Here is a 27,168-nt window from a genome sequence, read left to right as displayed (position 1 = left end):
TCTCTTTACGGTTATTTTGCGATGTTGAGGAGGCTTATCCCACGGTAGTTGGCGCAAATTGTGGGGATTTCCCTTTTTGTGGATTGAGCAGAGAACACTTAAGTTCCAATCGTCAGGCATGCCTTCGTTCGACCATATTTTACAAAGAAGCAGTTGCATACTTCTTATCAGTTCTCGCCGCCGTGTTTTAACAGCTTGGCCGGCAATCCTGCCCTTCGAATTACGATTGGGGAATCGGGTTCGACATCACCTGGTGTTATGATTTCACTCCATTTAGCAGGCTTGAAAAGTGACCCCTCCATAATTTTAGTTGCTCTGGGCATCAGTCACTAGATCACCTTTGTGGGTTATACAAGAGTATGCTCTGATGTTGAAATTTTCTATTAGTCGGCGCACCTTTTCGTAGAACCTCTATCGGTCAGCTTGTCAAGCTCTTCATACTCACGCATCTCCCGACTCTCTTCAACTATCGGTATCTATCTCATCAATATGACGTTGCGAGGTAGGCAGTCTGTTTTCACTCCATTGCGATACGGCCCTCCTCATCGTATCCGTTGTTCTTTTGCATTTTCCGAAAACCAATGCTTTCGTTTGCAGCTGTGCGGAAGGAGCTTAAAATGCCGTCCCACAGTCCTTTTATACTGAGTTGCTGATGAGTGCTTTCAGAGAGCAGTAGTGCAACTCGAGTAGAAAATCGTTCGGCTGTCTGTAATTGCAGCTTCTCGACGTCGAACTTTCCTTGTGTTTGTTGACGTGCGTATTTTGCTGCACAGAGGCGGGTGCGTATTTTGGCTACAACAAGATAGTGGTACGAGTCAACCACCCCACCCTGGCGTTAATGTCGGCAAGCACGATTTTGACATCGTGGCGGGGCAGCTCTCGTATGTGCGCCTTGTCTTCTGTCGTAGCGTGGGCGCAAATCAGCAATATGTTGAAGAACTTCGCTTTGATGGGGATTGCGGCTAGACGTAAATACAGTTAAAATTGTTTATTTAATTAAAATTCTAATTTATTTCGTTTACAGATCAATCACGGAAGTTTAAAAAACCTATAAATAGTATAGCCAATACAGTGATTTTGGTCTATATTATCCCATGGCGTTCAAAGGAAAGCTGCCTTAAAAAATTAAATAACTTAGCATGGATACTTTTTTTTACCGACCCTTACTGGGGATCTTATGTAAGTACTCTTTTTTACCGACCCTCACATGGAGTAATATATTCGACAGATCCTGTACTGAGAAGATACTTGTGCTCATAAAACTTGAATTTTATTGATAAATCGAAAAAAATCACAATATTAAGAGAAATGAATAAAAGTTTATTGTATTCATAAATCTATATTTTAAAATAAAAAAAACTCAATTTTTAATGTAATGCTTTATTAAGTAAAATATTTTTTTGGGAAACCTTTTTGCACCGTACCTTGTTACATTGGTATTTGGTAATTTTCTTTCATTCGTACTTAGAATTTACTGTAGTCTTCATTACGAGCTAGTCCATAACGACAGTTCTTTGGATCGCTAACCTGCTTAGAAATCCAAGCTAGTGGTAAAACAAAATTGAAAGGTGAATTTTTATTTTATACTTTGCGTGTTTTGCAAATCGGTAAATTTTTCTGTAAGTTAGTAGTACTGTTAGTGACATATGTGCTAAATTGCACGTCAAAATATTTATTATAATTTGAAATACCCGCCGTTTTGTAAGGCTCTAAGTGAATTCTTCGATTTTTACTATATCTGAATTTATTGAACATTGGTTATTCGTGATCATTTCGAAACATTTTCAACTAATATCGTGCCGCAACCACCGCATTCGCCTGATTTCCTTCGTCTAATTTCTGGGTATTCTGGGTAGTAAATTCACATGACCACTCCAAGGACATCGTTTTGACTCAATTGAAGATATAAAAGCTGAATCGAAGAAGGCTCTGATAGCCTTAGACAGATAAAATCAACAGAAAGAATATAGAATAACAGTAAAACGCCTATTTAATTTCATAAAGATACCTCACAAAATTAATGATATATTACTACAGTTTTAATTAAAGTGGACGTTTCTCATTTTATTATTTCGACAAATATCGCATTTTATACTCTCGCAATATGTTTTACGGAATAAAATACTTTTGTTCACCATACCTAAACTAATCGAAATAGTCTTGGAGTTATACCATATACATATATAAAAAGTCATGAGGCAAAACGAGTTGATCATATAATGATATTTTACAAACCACTGAAGCTATTTCAACAAAACCTGCTGAAGAAGTTTCTTCTTGGAGTATGAAAATGGAATAAATCAGTTGATAACCACGCTCATTCCTACTATAACAGTTGTGTTGAAAACTACTGAAAGGGTGATATCGTCAAAGAAGATACTCGTATATGGTAATCGAAAAAGGCTTTTCGTATTTTATCAATAGATGTCGTTGCAGTCGTATATCTCCAGTGCTACCAATCACATTGTGTCGTACCATATAGTATTGGAAAGATGATATTTTTTTAAATTCAAAATCTGGATAAAACTTGGTAGGGATAGGCCTCTTAAGATAAGACATCTCACGTTTCAAAATGGAGGAAATCGAATCATAAGTTTTCAATTTCCCAAATATTTAATATGTGGTCCTGAGTGCCTATGGTTGACTTTTTAAACAAAATAGTGGTCACTCCCTAAGATATAAAAATAAGACTTAGAAAACGCCTGGTACTATGGTGTCCTAGTGCAAAAGACGGGTAAAATTAGGACAATACTTCCGCTATCGTCCATATGTTGATATATCTAATATTAGAATTTCAAACTTCCCAATGGCAATCAACATGTACTAAAATGATATCAAAGTAAAGCTAAGTGAAAATTACTATAGTTTAATATCTAAAATGTGTTAAATTACAAAAAAGCAACCGGAAATTGTAATTAAATTCCTCGGGTAAATGATAAAAAAAAAAAAAAAATTTGCTAAGTTGGTAGGATTGTCCTTAAGGCATTCTTCGTTCTAGACGACCTTCGGCCTCTTCAACTGGTTAAAATATTTAAAAAGTAAAAGAGATGGTGCTTAAAAATTGTCAGGTAAGTGTTAGGGAGATGGCAATGGCAATGGATCTCACGAGTCCGTTCGAATGGGGTATGAAGCGGGTTCTTGCTCGACTCACCCCGATAAAAGTGAATGAACTAAATTTTTTTTGATAAGAGTACGGTACTCTTTCTTTGGACATGCTTAATCATGCGAAATCCGATCCCACATTCATGAAGAGTGCTATAACTGCCGATGAGACAGTCGATCGAAGCCATGAAACAAAATCCGCTGAAGGAGCAGAAGGCCATCCCAAAAAGTGATTATAAAAATTGTTTCAAGGACTGAAAAATAGATGGCATAAGTGTATTACATCTGGTGCGAATTTAAAGCGGCGACAAAATAAATATTGATGAACAATTAAATATTTTCGGTTTAATTTCCAATGGATATTTTTTTGTCACAATGTATAACGATTTTCATTGTTCTAGCAGACCTTATGTATGCCGAACATATCTTTCAGTGTGTAAGCTATCTTCATTGCATGTTCCAGTATACTTGATTATTGTCAAAAGTTAATGTAATTAGTTCAGACTCAGCGCCAAAACCGTAGTTTTTTATGAAAATAAACAATTAGATGAATACACTAATACTTTATAACATCTAATATACACTTTACTAGCTTTCTCCACGGCTTCACTCGCAGTTAATCCCTTAAATAAATATCAAAGATTATTAACAAGATTTTGACATTTTCGACAAACAATCATATTTGCGAAAAAAAAATTTCTCAATTTTGAAATTAAATTTCATTGTCTTGAGTTGAAATTTATTTATAGCGGGATTCTGTAACCAGTCTCTAGTCTCTATTTGTGACATTTTGAGGTAAAGTCTCAATTTGAGACTAGTTACTATTCACTAAACAGTCTCTAGCGTTAGTCTCAAAATATTGCCTCAAATTTGAGACTTGATAGCTAGCAGGTCACAAAAATAAAATAACTCTTGTATGCCATTTTGAACATACTTAATAGAGATTGTCGTTTTTTATATTTTGGAAGCAACTCAAACACGAAAGATTAAAAATAAATTTCGTAAATATTATGAAACAAAGTCAACATATATTTTCAAAAATTGTCTCTAACTTAAAATCTCAAATTTAGAGACTTGAGACTGTATCACAGTACAGAATCGCACGGTTAATCGAATAAAATTGTAAAATCGACGGCGATTTTGCAAAAAAGCTCTCTGCGGGAATAAAAGAATAGCTGTGTAAATTTTCACGTCTTTCCGTGTTGTATTTCGGACGATCTGTCCGTACATAACGAAACAGCGTTTCATTTTTATATACATACATGTCTAAGATTTCGAGTTTCATTGAAATTTGCCAATCAAATTATAACCAACTATATTTCAAAACTATAAAAAACCTTATCCTGTATTCATATGCCGTTCTGTATAATGAAATTAAACACAATTTTAATTTATAAATAAGACGAAATTATCTCCACGATTTTTATTTTAACACTGCTTCGTAGTAGGGTGAGTTATTAAGAGTAAGTTGTCAATTAGCGTAAATGAACACTTACAGGAAAGCGGTATTAAATGCTGTAAAAGCTTGACGGCCTTCGAACCAAAGCAGGTAACTTGTTTTTACGCTGAGGTGAGACCTCATTTTAGAAACCTAAAGGAACAGAGAACGAAGTCACCAAGATACTTTAGATGAAAGTTTGCATCATTATTATGTTAATTGGCCGCAAAAGCGAAATACTGCTGCAAACCTAAAATTCCTATTATTATAATTTATGCTACTAAGCAAAAAATTTCCATAAAAAGCCCAACAGTGGGGAGCGGGTAGTAGGAAAACTTAGCAAGCAAGTAAACGGCTTAAAGATATTTTTAAATTTTTGTTTTTATTGTTCACAGAAAAAAATCTTTATTTACGATTTTGTTTCCTCCAATAATTGTATCATCTTACCATCTCAAGTTGGTTTTGAACGCCATAACAGAATGGAACTGAACACACTTTAATGACAGTGGCACATTTACGCGGAAAGAATGTGTTCAAAACAAAACCAAAATTCAAAATTTATAATTAAGTTATGTATATTATGCTTGTTCTCCTTTAGGTAGGCTATATTTTTTCTCTCTTAACAAACACACATTAATAAAGCTGTGGGAGGCAGATGTTCACGATTAACGTAAAGGTTCACTTCCACCGCATAAAACCAAAAGGGTCAACTAGAAACAGAAAAAAATGTTTATTAGTTTATTTAAATTGATGGCAAATGAGGCACATGAAGTGCAATGAATAAAATACACCATGCGCTAGAAGTTTGATTGAGGCCTACGGCTGTGAATACTTTCTACAAGAAACCTCCACCAACGCTACATTACCTGGTCTTCGCACTCAGCCACAAAACCAGCTATCGCCTATAAAATACTACAGCAACTTTTTACCTTGACTAACGCAGTTACTTCGGGCAAAAATGCGTCAAAGTAATTAAACAAAAGTAATTAAGATTAGCAACGCACAACCTTCAAGTCGTCAGTGGTAGAAAAACAGTTCGAATATAGTACTATCGCCATCATCAATACCTTTGGTTGTTGGTTTCCGCGACTACACAACAGTCAACAGGCAAGCCATTCACATATCTTTATACATATAATCTCATTCTCATTATCAACACCATGACCCCATCACTCTTATTCATATATACAACTTCATTACAATCGCAGCTGAAAAAATTTATCAGCACGTAGAACAAAGATTTTATCACCTTCTTAAGGACACTGTTACAAAACTGATGCAAACAAATGTACTATATGTGTATGTATGTATGAGTTTGCATTTCTGTGTAACATATCGCATTTGCAACTGATTAACTATAATTCTTTACTGCTCACTCTCATTCTTTTCGCTTACCATAAATCCATCAAAGCTTAAAATCATCAGCTATGCCACTAAATTTATCACACCTAAAAATATTCTGTTGTGACTATTTTATCGACATAGGCCACAAAGATACACTGGTATCAGTAAATCACGCTCTCTTATGTTGACCGATATACGCGGTATCAAGTCACCAGGAAGTTCGAAAATCGACCGGATTCAAACCGTTTTTGACACACAGACATACTTTTTTCACAAAAAACTTCTCCCTGAATTTAATTTTATTTATATCTCACCTATTGAACGATACGGTAAGAAATCAACTATAGGTACTGGGTACCACATATTTGGTACGTAGTGGCTTAAATAGTTTTAGTTACTTTATGATTGGAAAATTAAATGGAGATTTGGACACTTCTTTGGATTGGCCATTAAGCGTCCGGATCCCAATCCAAGGGAACGTAAGGGTCCTAATACACGTTAAACGCGTAAAAAGAAACGCAAAACAACGGTTGACTTTTGGTAAAAAATAGAAGAAGTGTGAGTGAAATCAGTAATTGCTATCCCAAAAAGAGTAAAACGTGTCATAAACGCTAAAGTACCACAAATTAACATACCTCTTTTAACGAATTTTTTGCTACAAAATTGAACTATTTTGTGCGTATTTTAATTTGAAATGAAACATTACCAAATTAAATTATAATATAAAAATATTTCTTAGTAAAATATTAATAAAATATTTTTCATATATTTGTGAAATGTACTTAATCGAACATTTTTCACCTTAAACATCAAAATTACAAAATATTTTGAGTGCGTCTTTTTTTTTGTTTCGCTTAGTATATACTTTTACATTTAACCCCACATCCCACTCTGTTATTTTTAAGTGATTCAAAACTATAAACTCGGTAGCAACATGTTACAAGATTATACAAATTAATGAAATAATGAATTATTAAACAATATATTTATGCTGCCCGAAATAATTCTCCGTTCCCCTTTCTTCAAGGAATAGACATTAGGTAATTGAAAAATTGCTAAACAAAAATTAAAATAATCTTATAACAATTCCAGTTTGAAACTAATGCTACTTACTTATAAACGATACTTGACAACTCTTCTTTTTCATTAAAATTTATATTTTTACCACAAAACATAAAAGAGATATTGAGCAGAAGCAAGCAACACTTTTGGTTTTTCGCAAGGAATAACAACCATTGTTGTATGAAACTCCTATGGAAATATGTGCAGGACACATTTTTATATTTGTTGGGTTATACAAAATTAACTTTTTGAGAAAACCGTAAATATTGACACATTTTATTGCTTATTTGAGTGTGTTGACAGTACTAAAGAATTAAATTTGTAAATTTTTACTTATTTAAAGGTATGCAATATAAACCGTACTCCTGCAAAAATTTAAAAACCACGTGATTCAAATGGATCATGCTTTGAAGTAGTCCTGGTTACATACCTAATCGCACATTCTGCTGCCTTGGACCATTTCAAAAGTTAATAATTATGTTTTTCTTGGTTGTTGGTCTATATCAGACTGGATAAAGAAGCGAAGCAGATGGGTCTGGTCGTGAATGAAGGCAAGGCGAAATATCTCCTGTCATCAAACAATAGTCGTCGCACTCACGACTTGGTTCCCACGTCACTGTTAGCAGTCATAACTTCGAAGGTGTAGAAAATTTCGTTAATTTTTGAACCAGTATTAACAGCAATAGCAATATCAGCCTCGAAATCCAACGCAGAATAACTCTTACCAACAGGTGCTACTTCAGACTGAGTAGGCAATTGATAAGTAAAGTCCTCTCTCGACAAACAAAAACCAAACTTTATAAGTCCCTCATTATTCCCGTCCTGCTATATGGTGCGGAGGCATGCGCAATGACTTCGTCTGATGATTCGACGTTACGTAGTTCAGCGAATTTAAATATTCGACGCAGTACACACACAATTGTATAATATCCTGACCTGGCTGCGCTTGGAATTTCCAATTGGCGCCATACAGAAAAAGAAGAAACGACTGGAGCGCTGTTGTTAACTCGACTATAACCGCGTAAGCGGTGACTACGCTTTAAAAAAGAAGAAGATTAATGAGTGTATTAAATCAGTGTTAAAAAAGCCGTTTTCGTGAAAACGAACCGCTTTAGCGTCTGCTTCGCATTGTAATTTTTTTTTTTATTGTAATGATACCACCAGATAAACTGCCAATACGTAATAAAATATGGCAAATTAGTAAATACATATGCTCCGATTGGGAAAATAACCATGATGTCAGTTCAGAAGTGAAAAAGTTTGTAAACTTCTTCGAAAGAGAGCATCAATCCAGCAATTATTTTTTGGTAAGTGAATTACTGATTTTTAAACATATATAGTTTCAGTAAATTATGGGAAAATTTATTATTTATATAGCTTCACTGATGACTGCAACAAATACAACAATCTAGCGCAATTGTAGAAATTGTCTCAAGCCGAGAGGAACATTGCTGCAGCTACAAAATTTCCCCCTAAAAGAGATAAATTACTTTAAATAACGTACTTGTATGTTCATCTTACATAAAACAAGTAATGGAAGGGTTAAGTTCGGGTGCAACCCAACATTTTATATCCTTGCAACTTGGAAGAATCAAATAAATAAGATGTAAAACGTCAGCGAAAGGATCGGAATCTAAATAATTTTATATATAGACCTACTCTATATAACTCATACACTGGCGAACAAGTAGGTAAAAGATTTGTTAGAAAAAGAAAAATCATTATACGTAGTATATGGGAGTTGAATTATTGACCCGATTTTATATATTAACTATAATCATGCCACATGCTAAAAAAATGTTTCCTGGGTTTCATAAAGTACCTCACTTACAATAAGATGGAGTAAGTCAGCCGGATGTTCGAAAATCCTGATATTAGTTATATGGGGGCTAGCCCAATTTAATGTATTTTAGGCGAAAAATAAACTGTTAAGAGCAAAAAACGTTCTGTAATTTTTATTCAGATAACTCAAATATCACACGAAAGTTCGAAAATCTTTATATTAGGTATATGGGGGCTCATTGAAACTTTGACCCAATTCAACCCATTTTCGACACTTATTAACTATTATCAAGTAAGATTCTCTCTGAATTTCAATTATATATCTCGCACATTGACCGATATTTTAAGTCAACTAAAGACACTATGGTCCACATATTCGGAACCTGAGGCTTGAACAGTTTTGTTTGGATTTGAGCAATTTTTGGTCAAATGGGGCATACTTTAAAGGAATCTATAGTGCAAAATTTTTTACTGTTATATTAATTACTTCTTGATTTGTGTGCTAGAAAGTAAAAGAATCAAATGGAGTTAAAAAATTGCGTTATATAGGAAGTAGGCGTGGTTTCACCGGCTGCGATTACGCCCTCTCATCCCATCTCGAAGATAAAATTTAATGTCTCTGGTTTATTTATGTACTGATTTATTGCTCTTTAAGTAGTTTTGGTTATCTTCCAATTTCATCTATTTTAACTGCTTCTATTTGTAATACTTGCGCTTAGCAAATTTGGTTATTGTAGTTTTAGTGTCTTTTTCAAACTGCCAACAGGTGCTCCCTGCTACTGCAATCCACTGTGCCAAATTACAGTTTTATATATTGATTTAGTGTTTAGCTAGGGCATTTTATATGTTTTCATTTCGTCCACTTACGAACTTTTTTTTTTACTAAGGAACGCGTATGCCAAGTTTCATCAAGATATCTCTATTTGCACTCAAATTACAGCTTGAACGGACGAACGGAAAGACTGGCAGTCACCGGGTTTCAACTCGTCTCGTCATCCTGATTATTTATTTATAATATAATTAAATATAACCCTATATCTCTCTGTTAGTTTTAGGTGATACGTAAAACCGTTAGGTGAACAAAACTATTAAACTCTGTAGCAACATGTTGCTAGACCTAGTGTAATAAGAGTATATGGTGGACCAAACAATTTAGCATGGTGGGTTTCACTATGTTATACAGCGCTGAACCAGATGTGGTTACGCTCAATGAAATAGCAATGATGATGTTACTACATTTTTTTAGTGATCATTTCAATAAGTATATCATCGAGAGCATAATTTCGCTAAAAAAAGTTTTTGTAATTGCAAATTTTCTCATCATTGATGTACTCGTGCAGATTTAATGATATATACTACATATAATTTTAAACTCAATAATTCTCCAAATATGTATTCTTGACAATTTGTGCTTTTGAAGATTCTACTAAAAATAATTACGTTTGTATATCTCCACCCGTTTTGGCCAATATTCAATGACTCGGTGCAGAATTTTAGGTATAGTCTAGTCTGCAAAATTCTTGGGAATAAACCTTTATTTAACCTACCCCTGTAATACAATATATGATCTTGGCGTCAAGTGGCGCCCGGACCATTTCCCGAAATTACTGCTGAATTTCGAAAGAAATAAAGCCCGATAATACCGCCAAACCACAATCCATACCAAAGATCAATTTTCGAGGATACAATTTCGTTTCCTGAACCACACAAAGTTTTAACTCACCCAATAGCGACAATTTCGTTTGTTAACGAGCCATTAATCCAGAAATGGGCCTCCTCTAAGAAGTTTATTTTCGATGCAAAAAAAAGAGGCCATCGCATAACGTGAATTTGCATAATAACCTTTAACAATTTCCAAGCATTGTACCAAATTGAAACGTGACATGATGAAATGGCAAACCTTACCGAATATACTGACGGAATTTTACACAAATCCGAAAACAACTATATCCGTCATTACTATTCATCCCAGGCCAGAAAAGACGCAAACTGGGTAGGTTTGGGCTTGGCCGCGGTCTAAACTCCAATGGGTAATCGGAGTTTTGTAGGACATTAACTATTGAAAAAGTTTCACTTCCTAATGGGAAAGTTCTGCGCTAGTTTTGAACTGGTTAAATTTTTCGCAAGACTCATGTATACACACCTATGTACATGTATACACTGGATTCCACTTTTAATTAATCGTGCGTGGACTTTTGAGAAGAAAACTTTTACCTTTACTTTTACTTTTACTTTTGTTACCCTACTTTCAGGAGTCACAAGTTCTCCAATAAAATTTGCACATATGTTTTACTTCCTGCTTACAACTGTATACAAAACCATCTTCTATCTTCCAGCGAATAAAATGAAACTGCGTTAATAAAAATGAGACGCAACAGTACCAACAATTTATAAGAATCGTTTGGGTTAGAATGGCGGCTAGAGACTGTTACTTATAAAACATATAGAAACTGAGACGAAATACCATAAAAAATTAAACAAGTAAAAATATTAATTTCGGCTGCATCGAAGGTATTTTATCCCTGACAGGTCCATTTTTTTTATAGGAAAAAGGTATGGACGGTTGTCTTGATTTTGAAGGATCAGTTTAAATGACAGTGATCCGATCTGAAAAACTTGATCGGAGTTTGTAGCGTTGCTTTAAACAATAACACCGGTGAAAAACATTTTTGGGCACGGGTTATACATGTTGCTATTATAGCTCAAAATTAGAATAAGATTAAATAAATTCTGCATTTGCTTTTATGTATATTTTATGGAAAATTTTAAATCAATAAAAATATACACAAATTTGACATCTGAATAATGTATTAAAAGATATCCATCATCCATTTAGCATTCATTCCTACAATAGACATTTTAAATAGACTACCTTTTTTTTAAATTAACGGTTTAACATCTCTTGTCGTGTTCCGTAGAAGTTTCCCTTATTACCGTCATATTTTCAACTTTAATTAATTTCCATAGAAACCATGCACTACTGCTTAAAAAGGTTCCATGCGTTTCTTTCCTCATTGCTAAGTACCTTCGGAAAATATCACAATCAATATTTTGTTTATTTATGTATAGGAGGATGCCAGCTTTTATATTCGCCTCCAAAAGCTTTGAAAAAAAGTCTTAAAATATTTGAAACTGACCAGCTTACAATAAAATTTAACATATAACATAATTAATTGCTCATAGCTCATAATTATTATAAAACAAGTAAATAAAGGCTAAGGTCGGGTGTAACCGAACGTTTCACACTCTTGCAACTAATAAAGATCAAAGCCGAATAAATACCTTGGGGGGTTGACTTGAAATTGAACATGAAAGTAACGCCGTGAATTGATCCATTCTTTCTGAATTTCATTAAGGTTTTTACATATTTGGTCATAGATGCGGTATGAAGTGAATCAGAAGTTCGAAAATATTTATGTCATATACATGTATATGAGGAGTGTTGATCCGATTTTACCCATTTTTGGCATAAGTTGTAATCGGATTTCGACAATTTTTGGGCGTATGATTCAATACCTTGAGGACACTATTTGTGTAAAGTTCTACTTTATAACTTTATTGATTTTTATATACCAGAGGCGGATCCAGAAATAGTTCTTTTAAAAACATTTACTTGCAACATCAAGATTATTATATTAAATATTGTAGTCTTCATAGAGTTAAATATCATTGTGGAAAAATTTCATATCGACCTTCTTATATCAAATCTTACTAAATTGAAAACAAAACACATTGTAAATCGTAGATCTGCGGGTGACATACCTTATTTCAATATATTCAAAAATACTGTAGTCAGTTCATGTATTGAATAGAAAAATTTCACAAAACAATTCGATGTGCCAGGCCGATCAATCTATCTTGAACCATGTTCGTCGTTAGCCACGTTTCAATGCGGCGAAGTGTCAAAAAAGAGCATCCACAGTTCGAATTCGTCACAGGAAGTGTAGAATATGCGAAGAAAACTATGAATTCTTCAACGTTTTCAATGCAGTAGTCGGTAATTTGCTGTTTTTTGACATTTGCAAGTTCATCTTTAAGCTTCAAACGTCACACGACGTTATCTTTATCCAAAAGACCTTTAAATCTATCTATCAAGCAGTAAATAAGATTTTACATTTTGTCTTCGGTTTCGGAACGTTATAAGAAACGTATCTAACATAAGTATTTGATACCTTTGCTAGATCGACCGATTCTTTCTGAAGAATCACAATCAAATTTGCACCCGGCTGCTATGAGTATCGTTGCTTTTCTCGCTGTTTCCTTATTTTTCCAGTTAATGATTGTTGTTTCTTTAATTAAGAAAAGTTGCCACAGTAAAAAAACGCCATAAAATGTCCGAATGCTGGATGCACAATGGTTTTAGCTGTCAGCTGTTGACTTTTTTATATTGGAAAACTTGGAGGATAAACCGCGAAGAATGTAGCAATCTATTTCAAGTTCCCTATCAAACCGCGTTGTTTCAAATTTAGCACTTTCATTTACGGATCCGATTGGATTTACATACTGCATACGTTGCTACAGTTAGTACCTTCAATGGTATCTTAGCATTATCTTTACTATTATACTATATACAATACTATTGATTGTTTGCATTGAATAAGCTCCGAAACTACTTGACCGACTTGAAAAATTCTTTCACTGTTGGAAAGCTACACCATCTGTGGTGAGCATAGGCTATATGTATTAAATTTTCAAAAAGTTAGGGTCCAATAATGTAACCCAAGGTGTGAAAAAATTGTCAAAAACCTTTCATAAATCGCGTGCGCCGACAAAACTATTGATTATACCAGGTTATTCAATAAATTTTGTCGTTCGATAAGAAAAGCACAATTTTATAATTCAAAATACACTTTATTATTCTGTATAATCTCCCTGAATGTTAATACACTTGCTCCAACGACCCTCTAGTCTGTAGATCCCATTCCTGAAGTGAAGTCTGCAAAATACGCTTCCACAGCCGTTATGACGTCTTCATTTGATGAAAAACGCTTGCCACGCATACATTTTTGGAGTTCTGGAGACAAATGGAAGTCTCTTGGGGCCAAACACGGTGTATGCTCCAACAATTCGAACTTTAATTCATGGATTTTAGCCCTTGTCAAAATCCTCTTGTGACACGATGCATTGTCCTGATGAAAAAGGTTGCAATAATATTCAGAATTCATTTTTTTACCAATTTGCAAATAATCCACAAACCAAATTTCTCGGTGATAGACCCAAGTCTCATCCATTATGATGAATCGACGCACAATATCCACTTTATCCTTTTTAAAACGCTCCAAATATTGCTGAGAAAGTCGCATTCGAATGTGTTTTTGTTCCATTGCTAGCGAATGCGACACCCACTGTGCACACAGCTCTAAAACCCAAACTTACACTTAAAATATGGCTCACACTGCCTAATGAGATGTGTAGAGACTCTACTAAATCTCTCTCAGTCAATCAACGATCTTCCATATCCTGTATTTTGGCTATGATTTCTGTTGTTGTTCCGCTTTTTGGACGTACTTCACGTTATATTCAGCAACCCATCTTTCTACTATTCTAATTGTAGGTGAACAATCATTATACACTTTTAACATTCGTTGGTGAATTTCTTTTGGCCCTACACCTTCCAAAAATAAAAATTTTATCACTGCATGATATTCAATTTTTTCCATTGTAAAAAAATACTGTGACACGGCGACACTAAATCCCTTGTAAAAAAAGGATAAATTGACAGATTTAGGAGTATACCAACAAAACAAAAAAAATTTTGGTGCTACTAGCCCGCGTTCTCTTATTGAACGACAAAGCTTATTGAACAACTTGGTAGAATAAAAATAATGTACTATATATTTGCAGACCATATAATTATCTACACATCTAATGTCGCAACAACATATGTCTAACTACAATAAGCGTGTTTTATTTGACCAGAAAAAAAAGGTAGTTGGCAAAGCGAGAAATCTCATTTTGACAAACCAAAATTACAGATTTTTTGGATGAGTATTAAGTTGAAATTAAGACAAATATGAACACTTGTTTTCAGTTTTTTATATTCTAGACCTCAAGTAACTAAAATAAATACATATACATATTTGTATAGCATATTAATATTCCGTTTACAAATTTGAATTTTTAAACTAAATTGTATATCAGCTGATTGTTCTTGTCCGCATTACCAACCCAATTAATTTTTAAGCGAATATATGGAATAAGCTAAGTGCGTTTTATTTGTCCATGATTTAGCTATTAGCTTGTGGTGGTCAAATAAAACACGGCTAATATAATAGTTTTGTCACAATAAGTGTTTTTATCATTTTAAAAAATATGAACAAAGTTATTTGAAAAATATCGCATGGTCGCCGCATGCTGGCCGCTCAAGCTGCTAGGTTAGGCGGCACCATAACGGGACAACTCGACAGGCAGAAGTTTATAGCATACCAACTGTCAAATCGATTGCTATTACAGTTGGGAAATTCTTTATGTGGGCATTTGATATTTCATTTTCAAAATGACGTCGAGCAGGTTCGAACTCTTGAAAAATTTGAAGAACATGAAAAAAGTGTAGGTTACTACTATTTATTCGAATTACTGCACTTTTAATACCAATATACATATATTATCCGTATACTTGTATATACTATATTATCATTTTATATATACTCATTTCGACAATTTTTCCAGAATATTCATTGATCTATTTAAGGGTAATAATTTCGGAAAAAAATATCTACACATATGCAAACATTCCCATTAAAATATTAACTATAAACCAGTGGCGCTCAACGCAATAAAAATCCAAACACGCGTGTTTGACTGATAATTCTGCTACTGCGAAAAATATCACACGCACACGAAAGCGGCTGAACACGTACGCTAGGTACGTACGAAAATCTATAGCAATGTTTGTGCAGCGCAAACGTAAAATGATAGTATTGAGGCGTGCGCACCACTGCTATAAACTTACCTACAAGATGCACACATACATATGTATACACCTATTATTCTTACCTACATTCCAGCCCAACTTTAAATAATATTTTGCTTGTCGAGATGCCCGGTAAAAATAATAATCGATGTAGAGATGGAGTCATACAAGTACGTAGAAATTCACGCAAGTGAGGAAAGCTGTCTGATTGCCATTCACTTGGGAGTGCCCAGAAACGATTTTTTTACATATGGCTCAAGCAGCTCACGACTTCCGGTCTTTGACCAAGTATCCTCTGGTTAGCCAGAAAACATCCGTTTGAAGGCGAGCTAAAGTGAGAAGGCGAAACATCACAGGGTTGTGCACTGGGTTTGAGACCCGCCACGTAAAAACACTACCAGTGAAAAAGCGATGAAAAAGCATAAACAGACTTGGATAAGAGAACCCCCTTTTGATGATGACCATGGCAAACGCACTAAGGATAACGATTTAAAGGCAAGCACCTGGAGTGTCCGGTCCCTTTAATGGGGAGGTGCCCCTGACCAGCTGGTTGACGTCCTCGCTAGAGTGAAAGCTGACATCATCATCGCCGTCCAAGAAATACGATGGGCGAGACAAAGACTGAGGCGAGTAGAGTCTTGAAGCACTTCAAGCTCCTTACGTACAGCTGCAAACGAAACTATTAGTTTTCGGACAACGCATAAGAACAGCTGGTACGATGAGGAGTATCGTGTCGCAGAGGAGGGAAAACAACTGCCTACCTCGCAACGTTATGATCCATCACAACACGTGCGGGATGAGATAGATACCGAGAGTTGCGTGAGTATGAAGAGCTTGATAAGCTGACCGACAGGGGAAATGCTCGAAAATTCTACGAAAATTGCGGCGACTAACAGAAGGTTTCAAAACCGGAGAATACTCTTGTAGAACCCGCAGAAGTAGTAAAAGTGTAGTGAAATCATAACTGCAGGAGAAGGTGAACCTGATTCCCAATCGATGACAATGGAGCAGATGTTTCATTATTCAACCATGAAGAATAGCAATTGCCCGTTTGAAGAACAACAAAGATTGCTGGCCGAGCTTTCCAAAAACGGTGGCGAAGAACTGATAAGAAGCATGCATCAGCTTCTTTGTAAAATATGGTTGAACAAAAGCATGGCCAAAAATTTGAATTTAATTGTGCTCTGTTCAATCCACAAAAAGAGAGATCCCAAAATCTGCGCCAACTACCGTGAGATAAGTCTTCTAAATATCGCATATAAGGTTCTATCGAGCGTATTGCGTGAAAGATTAAAGCCCACCGTCAACAAAGTTATTCGACCTTAACAGTGTGGCTTTAGACCTGGAACATCAACAACCGACATATTATTCACCATGCGCCACACATTGGAGAAGAGAATCGACACGCACCACCTCTTCGTCGATTTCAAAGCTGCTTTTTACAGCACGAAAAGGAGCTGCCTTTATGCCGCGATGTCTGAATTTGGTATTCCCGCAAAACTAATACAGCTGTGTAAACTGACGTTGAGGAACACCAGAAGCTCCGTCAGGATCGGGAAGGACCTCTCCGAGCCGTTCGATACCAAACGAGGCTTCAGACGAGGCGACTCTCTTTTCGCACGACTTCTTCAATCTGCTCTTGAAGAAAATAATTCGAGCTGCAAAACTTAATCGACAATGTACAATCTTTTATAAGAATGTACAGCTCCTGGTGTATGCCGATGATATTGATGCCAGGGGAAGCAGAGGAACAGGAAAACCTCCACTCCGTTGGAAAGACCTGTTGTTAACTCCCGGAGTGTGAAGTGAGTGTAGGTAAGTATCACTGGGGTAGTGGAGAGGAGTCAATGTCAAGAAATAAAGTACTTTTTCATTTCAAAAACGATATTTACATATATGTATGTATAAATGCCACCGGTATAAAAGCTCAGTCGCGTGGTCGATCCACTACCCAGCATTAGTGTGCGAAATTAAGCAAATATTGCTATAATATATATTTTCTATACTGAATGTATATATGTACACTTTACATTCGTATAGCAGGTAATTCAACCCAAATTATAAGTTTTTTTTTTTAAATAAACAAAGTTTTTTCAGAACCAAACATCAGTTTTCTTTTCAGAACAATGTAAATCCATTTTTTTTTTAATTTTTCACAGATAATATACTTATTGTAACTTTTAACTATCCAATCAGCTTAGCGACTCTTTTTATAATTTTTCAGTTACATTTTTATAGATTTTAAGCAAATAATTTAGCACAGTGTACCTTTTTTTCGTTTTAAAATGCCCAAAAGACTAGATATCAACTTTCGGGAAATAGTTCCCAGGCGAGGATATCAAAAACACGTCGTGATGGAGAATCTTTAACAGAAATTGAAAATCGTCCTGCAAATCGAAGAAAGTGCGCATTGGCTTTCAGTGTTCTACTAAAACTGGGCCGATGAACCAAATGGTACATATGTGCTGTGCTTCTGAAAAAGTCCATCTCCCCAATAAGAAGGATCCGCCACAGCCAATCTGCACATTTTTTAAACAACTTACATACATACGTAGGTAGAATAATCTTTTTCAAATGACGTCATTGGGCGCGAAAGAAATAAGGGAAGAAAATTTTATGCCTACTTTTAAAAGATAAGGAAAAGTGTATCATCTAATAGATTGCCTTCTAGCATCATCAGGCCAAAGTCCACAATTCTTGCAAGTCTATTTCATTTCAGACACAAATGCTAAAAATTGATTTAATTAACAATTACAAATCGCACTGAATAGCAACAATAAGAAGTTTTAAACAAAGCTTGGAACGTAACTCTCCAGATAATTTAAAACTAGTAAAATAAATTTTATGTAATCTTTTGCAGGGAAGCTCTGACTCAATAAAGAAGCACAGAAAGTAAAATATATACGCCTTTTTTTTTTAAATTAAATTAGAAACAAAAACCAATAATACAAAAAATACACTTTCATGTTCGAATTTCCTTCATTTTACTCATTTTTAATGACCCCCCTCAAAAACGAGAAAGTATGTGTGGAGAGTATGCATAAAATTACAACTTTTGAAATGATTGTTTAATACCCCCCAACTCCCATAAAGGCTGCCTGTGGCTCATTTATTATGTGAGTTATCGCATATTTAGTAATTTTCAACATATCTATTATGTGAGGATTGGTTATCATCGGATTTCATCAATTTTCACAATGTATACGTATAAAGAAATGCTAGAAAGACTTCTCCTCCGCAAGTTTTGTTGAGTTAGCTTTTGTGGTTTGAAGGACATGTACATACATTTAACCAGTTAGAGAGCGGATTTAAAAAAAAATAGTTGATACACAAGTGGCTTAGTAATGACACTTTTTAAGTTTTGGTTTAAAAGCGTTTTTTGGCCTGGCGGTGGTTCGACTACGCCCTTCTACTAACTCGAACCCATTTTTTTCAAGGATTACGAGTACCAAGTTTCTTTACGATATCTCAATTTTTAAGGGGGTATTCTCATGTAATCACTTCAAAAAATCTATTTTTTTTGTATATTTTGACAGTAAAACCCATTGAAAACATGCTGTGAAAAATTCAGACCGAAATTCATAGTATTTGATAAGTTACAGCTCATAGTCGCCGACGTGTCGTAAGCGACTGTCTACCAGGCGCCATGACAAATCTGCAGCTCTTGAAACTTTAAACGCATTTTTCTCGAATCATCATTTTCTGAAACTGTCATGGTCCTAAAAAAAAAGTATTCAACCGATTGCTTTAAAATTTACATACATATGTTCTTCTCCTCATTTATAGTTATCGTCCCTACCAGAATTGCTTATTTTCGAAAATTTTTCATATTTTTTTAAACGATTTTTAATGAAAAAAACAAGATTTTCGTGACTTTTTTTTGGAGTTCGACCTTTTGCTTTTTTTTTTAGTGAAATTTATTATAATTGGTAGGGACGATAGCCGCAGAACTGCTGAGTCCATTCGATTTTTTTATTTCAGACAACATGAACAGCCGCTATCACCATGATCAGTGAACTACTTTTTTTTGTTGGGGACTACTTTGATATAAAAAAAAAAATTAAAAATGTTAAAAACGAAAAAAAAATTTTGTTTGTACATTTCAAGATACAAATAAAAATATATCAAAAAATTAAAATGATTGAATTTTGTTGTCGCATAAAAAAAATTTTCCTAAAAAGTGGTAAAATGTATGCGTTCACATGAGAGTACCCCCTTAAATTAAAAATAGCCAAATCGCCATAATTGCTTAAAAGGCAAATATTTTCGATTTGATTGTCAACAACGGTATTACCAATTCCAGACCAATTTTTCTTTTTTCAACTCATATATTTTCCTAGTATAACTTGCAATTTCATTAGGAGTATTCAGACCGAACTTGTTAATCTGGTAGTTCGTTAGTTGATACTTGGTTAAAACACTTAACTGTAAACATACTTTTTGCTGTACATCAGTGGTGGGTGTAAATTTTGTTTCAAAATAGCTGATTCAATTATATTAAATACTTACCTTTGAAAAATTTGTCAAAACCTAATTTGTAGTAGACAGCAAATGTATTTTTTCGCAATGACGACGATAATTTGTTAATTTTACAAAAACACAACCAACGTAAAAAACTACCAAGTAACGACTAACGAATTAACAAAGGTGGTCTGAACACCCGTATTTATTGCCCCTGAATTAATTTTCTGGAAAGTATGGCAATGCTTTTTTGCGTTTGCGATTGCTTTTCTCCGAATTTCTTATAGGTTCTCCGAATTTTCAGCTGCAGTGGTTCCACTTGGATTGACGGCCTGCTGAAAGCTGAGCAACTCGTCCACGCCCAGCTCTAAAGGGGTTAAGCTTCGTTGAGTGTAAGGCCCTCCCCCTGTGGCTATAGTCTCCATCGGATTATCTGCATTTTTTGAAGTAAAACTTCTTTACGCGCGCTTGGCTTGGGGAGTAAGCTGACGAACGCGTTACGAAAAGTGTGATCAGGCGAGGCGAACGCTAATTGCTGGTACATGTGTACATGTGTACGCATACATATGTATGTTTTGTATGCTTGTGCATTATTTGTTCGGAAGTGTATGCAAATATACATATGTATGTACATATAAATATATATGAATGCAAGAACATGCAGATCAATGCGCGCGCATGTAATACATTATGTATATTGATAAGTTATAAAATCATGATTTAAATTTCTGAATGCGCACATGCGTATACATAATAAGATTATGATATGAGCATGTGGAGAGACAAAAGATTAATATGATAGAAGATGTAAATATGTACATGCATAAAAAATTTGTTTATGTTCTCTGTGCGAGAGGTGTGTTTTGTACACATTTTTCGCTGTTCAAAATGAAATAAATATAAACGAAATTCTTCGTTGGGAGTGTACATATTTCTGTCTCTGCCTATTCTCTGCTTCGGCATATATGCCATGTCATCATATGCCGTAAATACATATATTTCTGTCTCTTCATATTCTCGGTTAGAATATGTGAGAGAATTGCAAAAAATGTTAAAATTGCGAAGCGAATTCCGGCCTACAATAAGGGTATTCCATCAAACTCATAAATGCCTTGTATATATTGTTGTGATCAATTTAATTTCTATTAGTAGGAAATATAATATAACACAAAAATATTTATTAGTATAGTATATTATGTAAAAATTAAATAAAATTATTAGATATGCAAGTCCAAATTGACTATAAATATTACTATGCATGCATTCATACAAAATTATACTCAAATCATAATTATGTTAACATGTCAATATTGAATTGCCGACGGCAAAACGCAAAAGCATATATGTATATTTGCATACATTGCGATTCCCAAGTTGAAAGAAAAATTGAAGCATGAAAATATCACAATGCTGTTGTTGGGAGCATCATAAGGAGCATATACATATTTATGTCTCTTCATATTCTTGGGCATGTGAGACAAGAACATAAAAAATTTGTTTATGATCTCTGTGCAGGTATGTTTTGTAAAATAAATTTAAATATTTGTAGGAAATTAATATATGTATATGTGCATACATGTATATTTTGTACACACACATTCATATATATATACATATAGATAGAGCGAAAGAAGTTTTACTTCAGTCGTGCGGTCATAAGCACACTCACTTTTTTAATTTTAGTTTGTAGTCCAACCAAACCTAAATAATACGCAAATAAATACGGGTATATTTATGTACATACATACAAACATATGTACATATGTATATGCAATCGTAATTATTTATCTTATTCCATTTGCTTCCACTAGAGCCAATGTTATTCTACTCAGCTGCAATACCTTCCCACAACCCCATCCTATTTTTTGTGGACCCAAACGGCGCTTTTCCTATGGCTAGCCCAGAATTTTTCTCCAATAACCCTACCTTCGAATTACTTCCGGTTGGTTCTTTTTATTCTAAAATTTTTAAGACTTTTTAACATTTTTTCCATTTACAATATAACTCACGAATTAGTTAATCGTTCGCCAAATTTTGACAGTTACAGCGACAAGAATTTCACAAATCCGTAAGGGACAATATCAAATATTCATTTTTGCCACTTCACGGCGAATTTACTGCGTGTTCGCTGAAAATTTCATTCGCTTCGCCAGTGGCAATAAGTTTGTATGGCAACTATATGGTAAAGTTGTCCGATCTGAACAATTTATGCGGAAGTTATAGCGCTGCTTCGAATAACAATCTTGTCAAATAAAATAGTTTTCCAGACAGGGATATGAGTTTGATCAATTAGTTTGTATGGAGAATTATTATTATGTAGAATATTACTTTATCATTTATGAACGACCAAGAAATCAATTTAGGCCAAATATTGATTTTATAATGTTAGTTTTGTAGTGCTACATGCTCCTAAATTTTAGAGAGAACGATTTTTCCGACTATGTTGGTGGTTGGAAAAAGTACACAGTGACGTACCTGATAGTCTTTCAGCCATACTGTAAACTTGGTGTGAACGCCATTTCCAAAGAAAAACAAGTAAGGAAGAGCTAAGTTCGGGTGTCACCGAACATTTTATACTCTCGCATGATAAAGTGATAATCGAGATTTCATTATACGTCATTTACATATTTTTCAAATACCGTATTTTTGTAAAGTTTTATTCCGCTGTCATCATTGGTTCCTAATGTATATACTCGTATTATACAGAAAAGGCATCAGATGGAATTCAAAATAGCGTTATATTGGAAGAAGGCGTGCTTGTGAACCGATTTCACCCATATTTCGTACATGTCATCAGGGTGTTAAGAAAATATTATATACCGAATTTCATTGAAATCGGTCTAGTAGTTCCTGAGATATGGATTTCGTCCATAAGTGGGCGAGGCCACGCCCATTTTCAATTTTTAAAAAAAGACTGGGTGCAGCTTCCTTCTGCAGTTTCTTCCGTAAAATTTATTGTTTCTGAAGTTTTTTGTTAGTCGGTTAACGCACTTTTAGTGATTTTCAACATAACCTTTGTATGGGAGGTGGGCGCGGTTATTATCCGATTTCTTCCATTTTTGAACTGTATATGGAGATGCCTGAAGAAAACGACTGTGTAGAGTTTGGTTGACATAGCTGTAGTAGTTTCCGAGATATGTACAAAAAACTTAGTAGGGGGCGGGGCCACGCCCACTTTTCCAAAAAAATTGCGTCCAAATATGCCCCTCCCTAATGCAATCCTTTGTGCCAAATTTCATTTTAATATCTTTATTTATGGCTTAGTTATGACACTTTATAAGTTTTCGGTTTCCGCCATTTTGTGGGCGTGGCAGTAGGCCGATTTTGCCCATCTTCGAACTTAACCTTCTTATGGAGCCAAGGAATACGTGTACCAAGTTTCATCATGATACCTCAATTTTTACACAAGTTACAGCTTGCACGGACGGACGGACGGACGGACAGACGGACGGACGGACAGACAGACATCCGGATTTCGACTCTACTCGTCACCCTGATCACTTTGGTATATATAACCCTATATCTGACTCTTTTAGTTTTAGGACTTACAAACAACCGTTATGTGAACAAAACTATAATACTCTCCTTAGCAACATTGTTGCGAGAGTATAAAAATCTCTGAGTTTCATTTTTCTTATCGTGAGCTTCATATTCGCATATATCAACTTAGTTGAAAAATTATTTTCGTAACCTGAGTCCGTCCCGAGATTCCAAAATACACCTTCACCAATTTTCAGCCAAACCGTTTCAGCCGTTATTGAATTATATGTAAATATATACATACATATATATATATATATTACAAGATCAACGGTGGTTTAATTTTTCTTAACAGTGAAAATTATATGATTTAACTAGAAAACCCAGCGAACTCCGTTTCGCCATCAAATTGGATCGTTTTATGTAACATTTCGTCTGGTAATTAAAAGCTAAGAATCATTTTTTTTTTGGTTTTCTATTTGAAAAGGAAAAATTACATTTCAGAACATCCATCATAACCTTTAGATTTTGCTGAAATACCCTGGCGATTATGTCATGGCGATCTTGCGGTTTTTGGCCCCGTTCCAACTCACGTTCAATTTCCGTCCACTTCGGATTGCATGTTAACGTAATAAATAAATCCGGAGTTCCATAATTTCGCACGTACGTCATAGCGTCTTGAGCGTATTCGTGCATGTGGCGTGGGCTTCCGATATGAGATGATGGGAGAATCGTCATAAGTCCAATATTCTGAACATCACCATATGAATGAATAACATCACGCAAGTGTATATAGTCCTCAGATCGTAGCTTTGCCTGATTGAATCGGATGAACGCTAAACGTTCGGTCTCGACTTTGACATACATGTCGACAGCGAATTGTTGGAATAGCCGGCAGCACTTCAGAATGACATTCTCCTCATTTGTACGAATCATCATACGATATGCATAGTAATTCATTGCGCTTAGATTTTTATTCGTTGATACGCCTGAAAATGCAAAATTAAATGAATTATTAGTGGAAACCAATAATAGCAATAATAAGTGTGTGAATATTGTACCTGTAATTGGATCGACCAACTTCAACGTGATGCCGTATCCGTCCTGCCCTTGCCAATAAATGATTGGATATTGTAACGCATCGTACAAACGATGTGTCTCGTTTACACGATGCATGATATTGCTTCTTCGCTGAACGACAATGTCTCGCGATTTAGTTAGATCGCCAACAATAATTGCAGCAACATCATTAACGGTTGGTGCATTGAATCTTCGCACATGTTCACCTGTTGGGGAACAATCCGCTCTTATGACATATTTGTGTTATTATTGGTGGAAAAATGCTTGTAACTGTTCAATAATTTGTCTCTTTAACTGTTGTGTTCCCTGTATATTGCACCGCACATTCAGCTGATCCACCATCGACGAAATGAAATATATTTGCAGAAATTGATGATTGATTCATCTGGTCTTGGCACCATTGAACCATGCAAATGATATATTTGTCCTTGTATCTGTAATTGCATACAATCATTTGTTGAAGAATACGGTGTCACTTCTGATCGTGTGATGGTGTAGTGTGTGGTGTATATGTAGTTGTTATGTGTAGCAATTCATTTTGTTGGTGTGATGATCGCTAACCTTGCAAGTCGGCATGAATCCGTCTTCTCGAATGATATTAGCTCCAAAGGAAGTCATGCGAAAGCAGTTATTGTATTCAAGGATGTGTTGAAGAAAATGGCTAGAATCGGGATCACTTCTATCAAACAATGGTTTCAGTGGCTGTGGTGGTGTAAGTACAGTAATACCCCGACTTACGCTACCCCGTTTTACGCGAATTCGAAGATACGCGGTTTTTCATTTTGACCGATGGTTTCGAGCCCACTCAGTGTTCAATTCGACAGAAACGTGTTCCGCGTGAAATCAATGCGCAGTGCGTTTTACTTATAATTTCTAATAATTCGTCTAACGAAAAATGAGTCATTTGAGCCTAACAAATTTGCAGACGTAAACTATCGACTTTGAAGCATAAAATAGTCGTCATTTGTCCAATATCTAAATTTTCATCGTCACTGTAGTTCGCAGTGGGATCATATTGGAATGCCAAACGATTGTATGATGCCAATGATCTTCGTGTCCTCACGCGTTTTCTCAATTGGGCATTTTCTCTTGTTGAAATTTGTCTTTCTTCGCTTAAGTTCTGTGAATAAACTTGTTGCTGGCTTGCATGTCTTGTGCGGCGGCCAATGTTCGCACGGCGTCCTTTAGGCATTTTGGACTATGGACAGATTGGTGAATTTAACCTCAAATGCACGATTAAAACATTTAATACTACACAAGGCGGTCATATCTACAGTGATCAAGATTACCTTCAATGTTTTAGATGCTGTAAGAATAATGAGAAATGCCTGCTGTTAGAAATTAAATGAAAATTTTATCGCCAAGCAATTAATTTAGAGGTCGATTGGACATGATTTTTGCTATTTTGAGCAAGATATTGACCAAACTGATTCGCTAGACCCAGTTTTAACAGAAAACAGAAACTAAAACGAGGGATTTACGCGCGCAACACTGGCTTATGAAAGTAAGCTGTCGAACGCTTCTAAAAAGGTATTGTTTTCAAACTCTGGTCCCGATTAAACAAACTTTATATGTATTTATATGCAACGTTGAACGCGACTTACGCGATTATTGAATCAACCCACCTATTCTTAAGTCCGGGGTATACAAATCCGGATGGTTTGACACAATCCAGCCGTTTCATGTTACAATTGCATATCGTATGTACATTTGTAAATATATATGAATGCAAGAACATGCAGATCAATGCGCGCGCATGTAATAAATTATGTATATTGTAATAAAATAAAATCATGATTTAAATTTTGAATGCGCACAGTACTTACATGCGTTTCTCAAACATTTTCACATAATAAGATTATGATATGAGCATGTGCAGAGACATAAGATTATATGATATGATAGAAGATGTACATTGATAATGCATAAAAAAACGAACAAAATTATGTTCTCTGTGCGAGAGGTGTGTTTTGTACACATTTTTCGCTGTTCAAAATGAAATAAATATAAACGAAATTCTTCGTTGGGAGCGTATTTCTGTCTCTGCCTATTCTCTGCTTCGGCATATATGCCATGTCATCATATGCCGTAAATACATATATTTCTGTCTCTTCATATTCTCGGTTAGAATATGTGAGAGAATTGTAAAAAATGTTAAAATTGCGAGGCGAATTCCGACCTACAATAAGGGTATTCCATCAAACTCATAAATGCCTTGTATATATTGTTGTGATCAATTTAATATCTATTAGTAGGAAATATAATATAACACAAAAATATTTATTAGTATAGTATATTATGTAAAAATTAAATAAAATTATTAGATATGCAAGTCAAAATTGACTATAAATATTACTATGCATGCATTCATACAAAATTATACTCAAACTCCATGGTTACTTTTAATTGCCAAAGTCTCAGAAAACACGTATCGGACTTGAGCGATCCCGCAATTGATTCAAGCAATATCCTGTTTTTATCAGAAACCTGGTCAAATGACGATGAA

At 34.9% G+C, this 27,168-nt stretch overlaps 1 protein-coding gene across 1 annotated transcript; it reads right to left on the bottom strand.

Annotated features, from left to right (window-relative positions):
* Window positions 1-1,464: 1,464 nt before the first annotated feature.
* Window positions 1,465-25,425, bottom strand: LOC126765043 (uncharacterized). Its single transcript, XM_050482626.1, has 4 exons — window positions 25,224-25,425; window positions 24,644-25,096; window positions 24,080-24,571; window positions 1,465-1,544 (listed from the first exon to the last, which is right to left on the bottom strand). Exons 2-4 carry the CDS (start codon window positions 24,756-24,758, stop codon window positions 1,465-1,467), a joined length of 687 nt encoding a protein of 228 aa, XP_050338583.1. The 5' UTR covers window positions 24,759-25,096; window positions 25,224-25,425.
* Between the last annotated feature and the right edge of the window lie 1,743 nt (window positions 25,426-27,168).

This window comes from Bactrocera neohumeralis, unplaced genomic scaffold (genome assembly GCF_024586455.1).
Source record: "Bactrocera neohumeralis isolate Rockhampton unplaced genomic scaffold, APGP_CSIRO_Bneo_wtdbg2-racon-allhic-juicebox.fasta_v2 cluster10, whole genome shotgun sequence".
Taxonomy (NCBI): domain Eukaryota; kingdom Metazoa; phylum Arthropoda; class Insecta; order Diptera; family Tephritidae; genus Bactrocera; species Bactrocera neohumeralis.
This window is presented reverse-complemented; position numbering and strand designations above follow the sequence as displayed.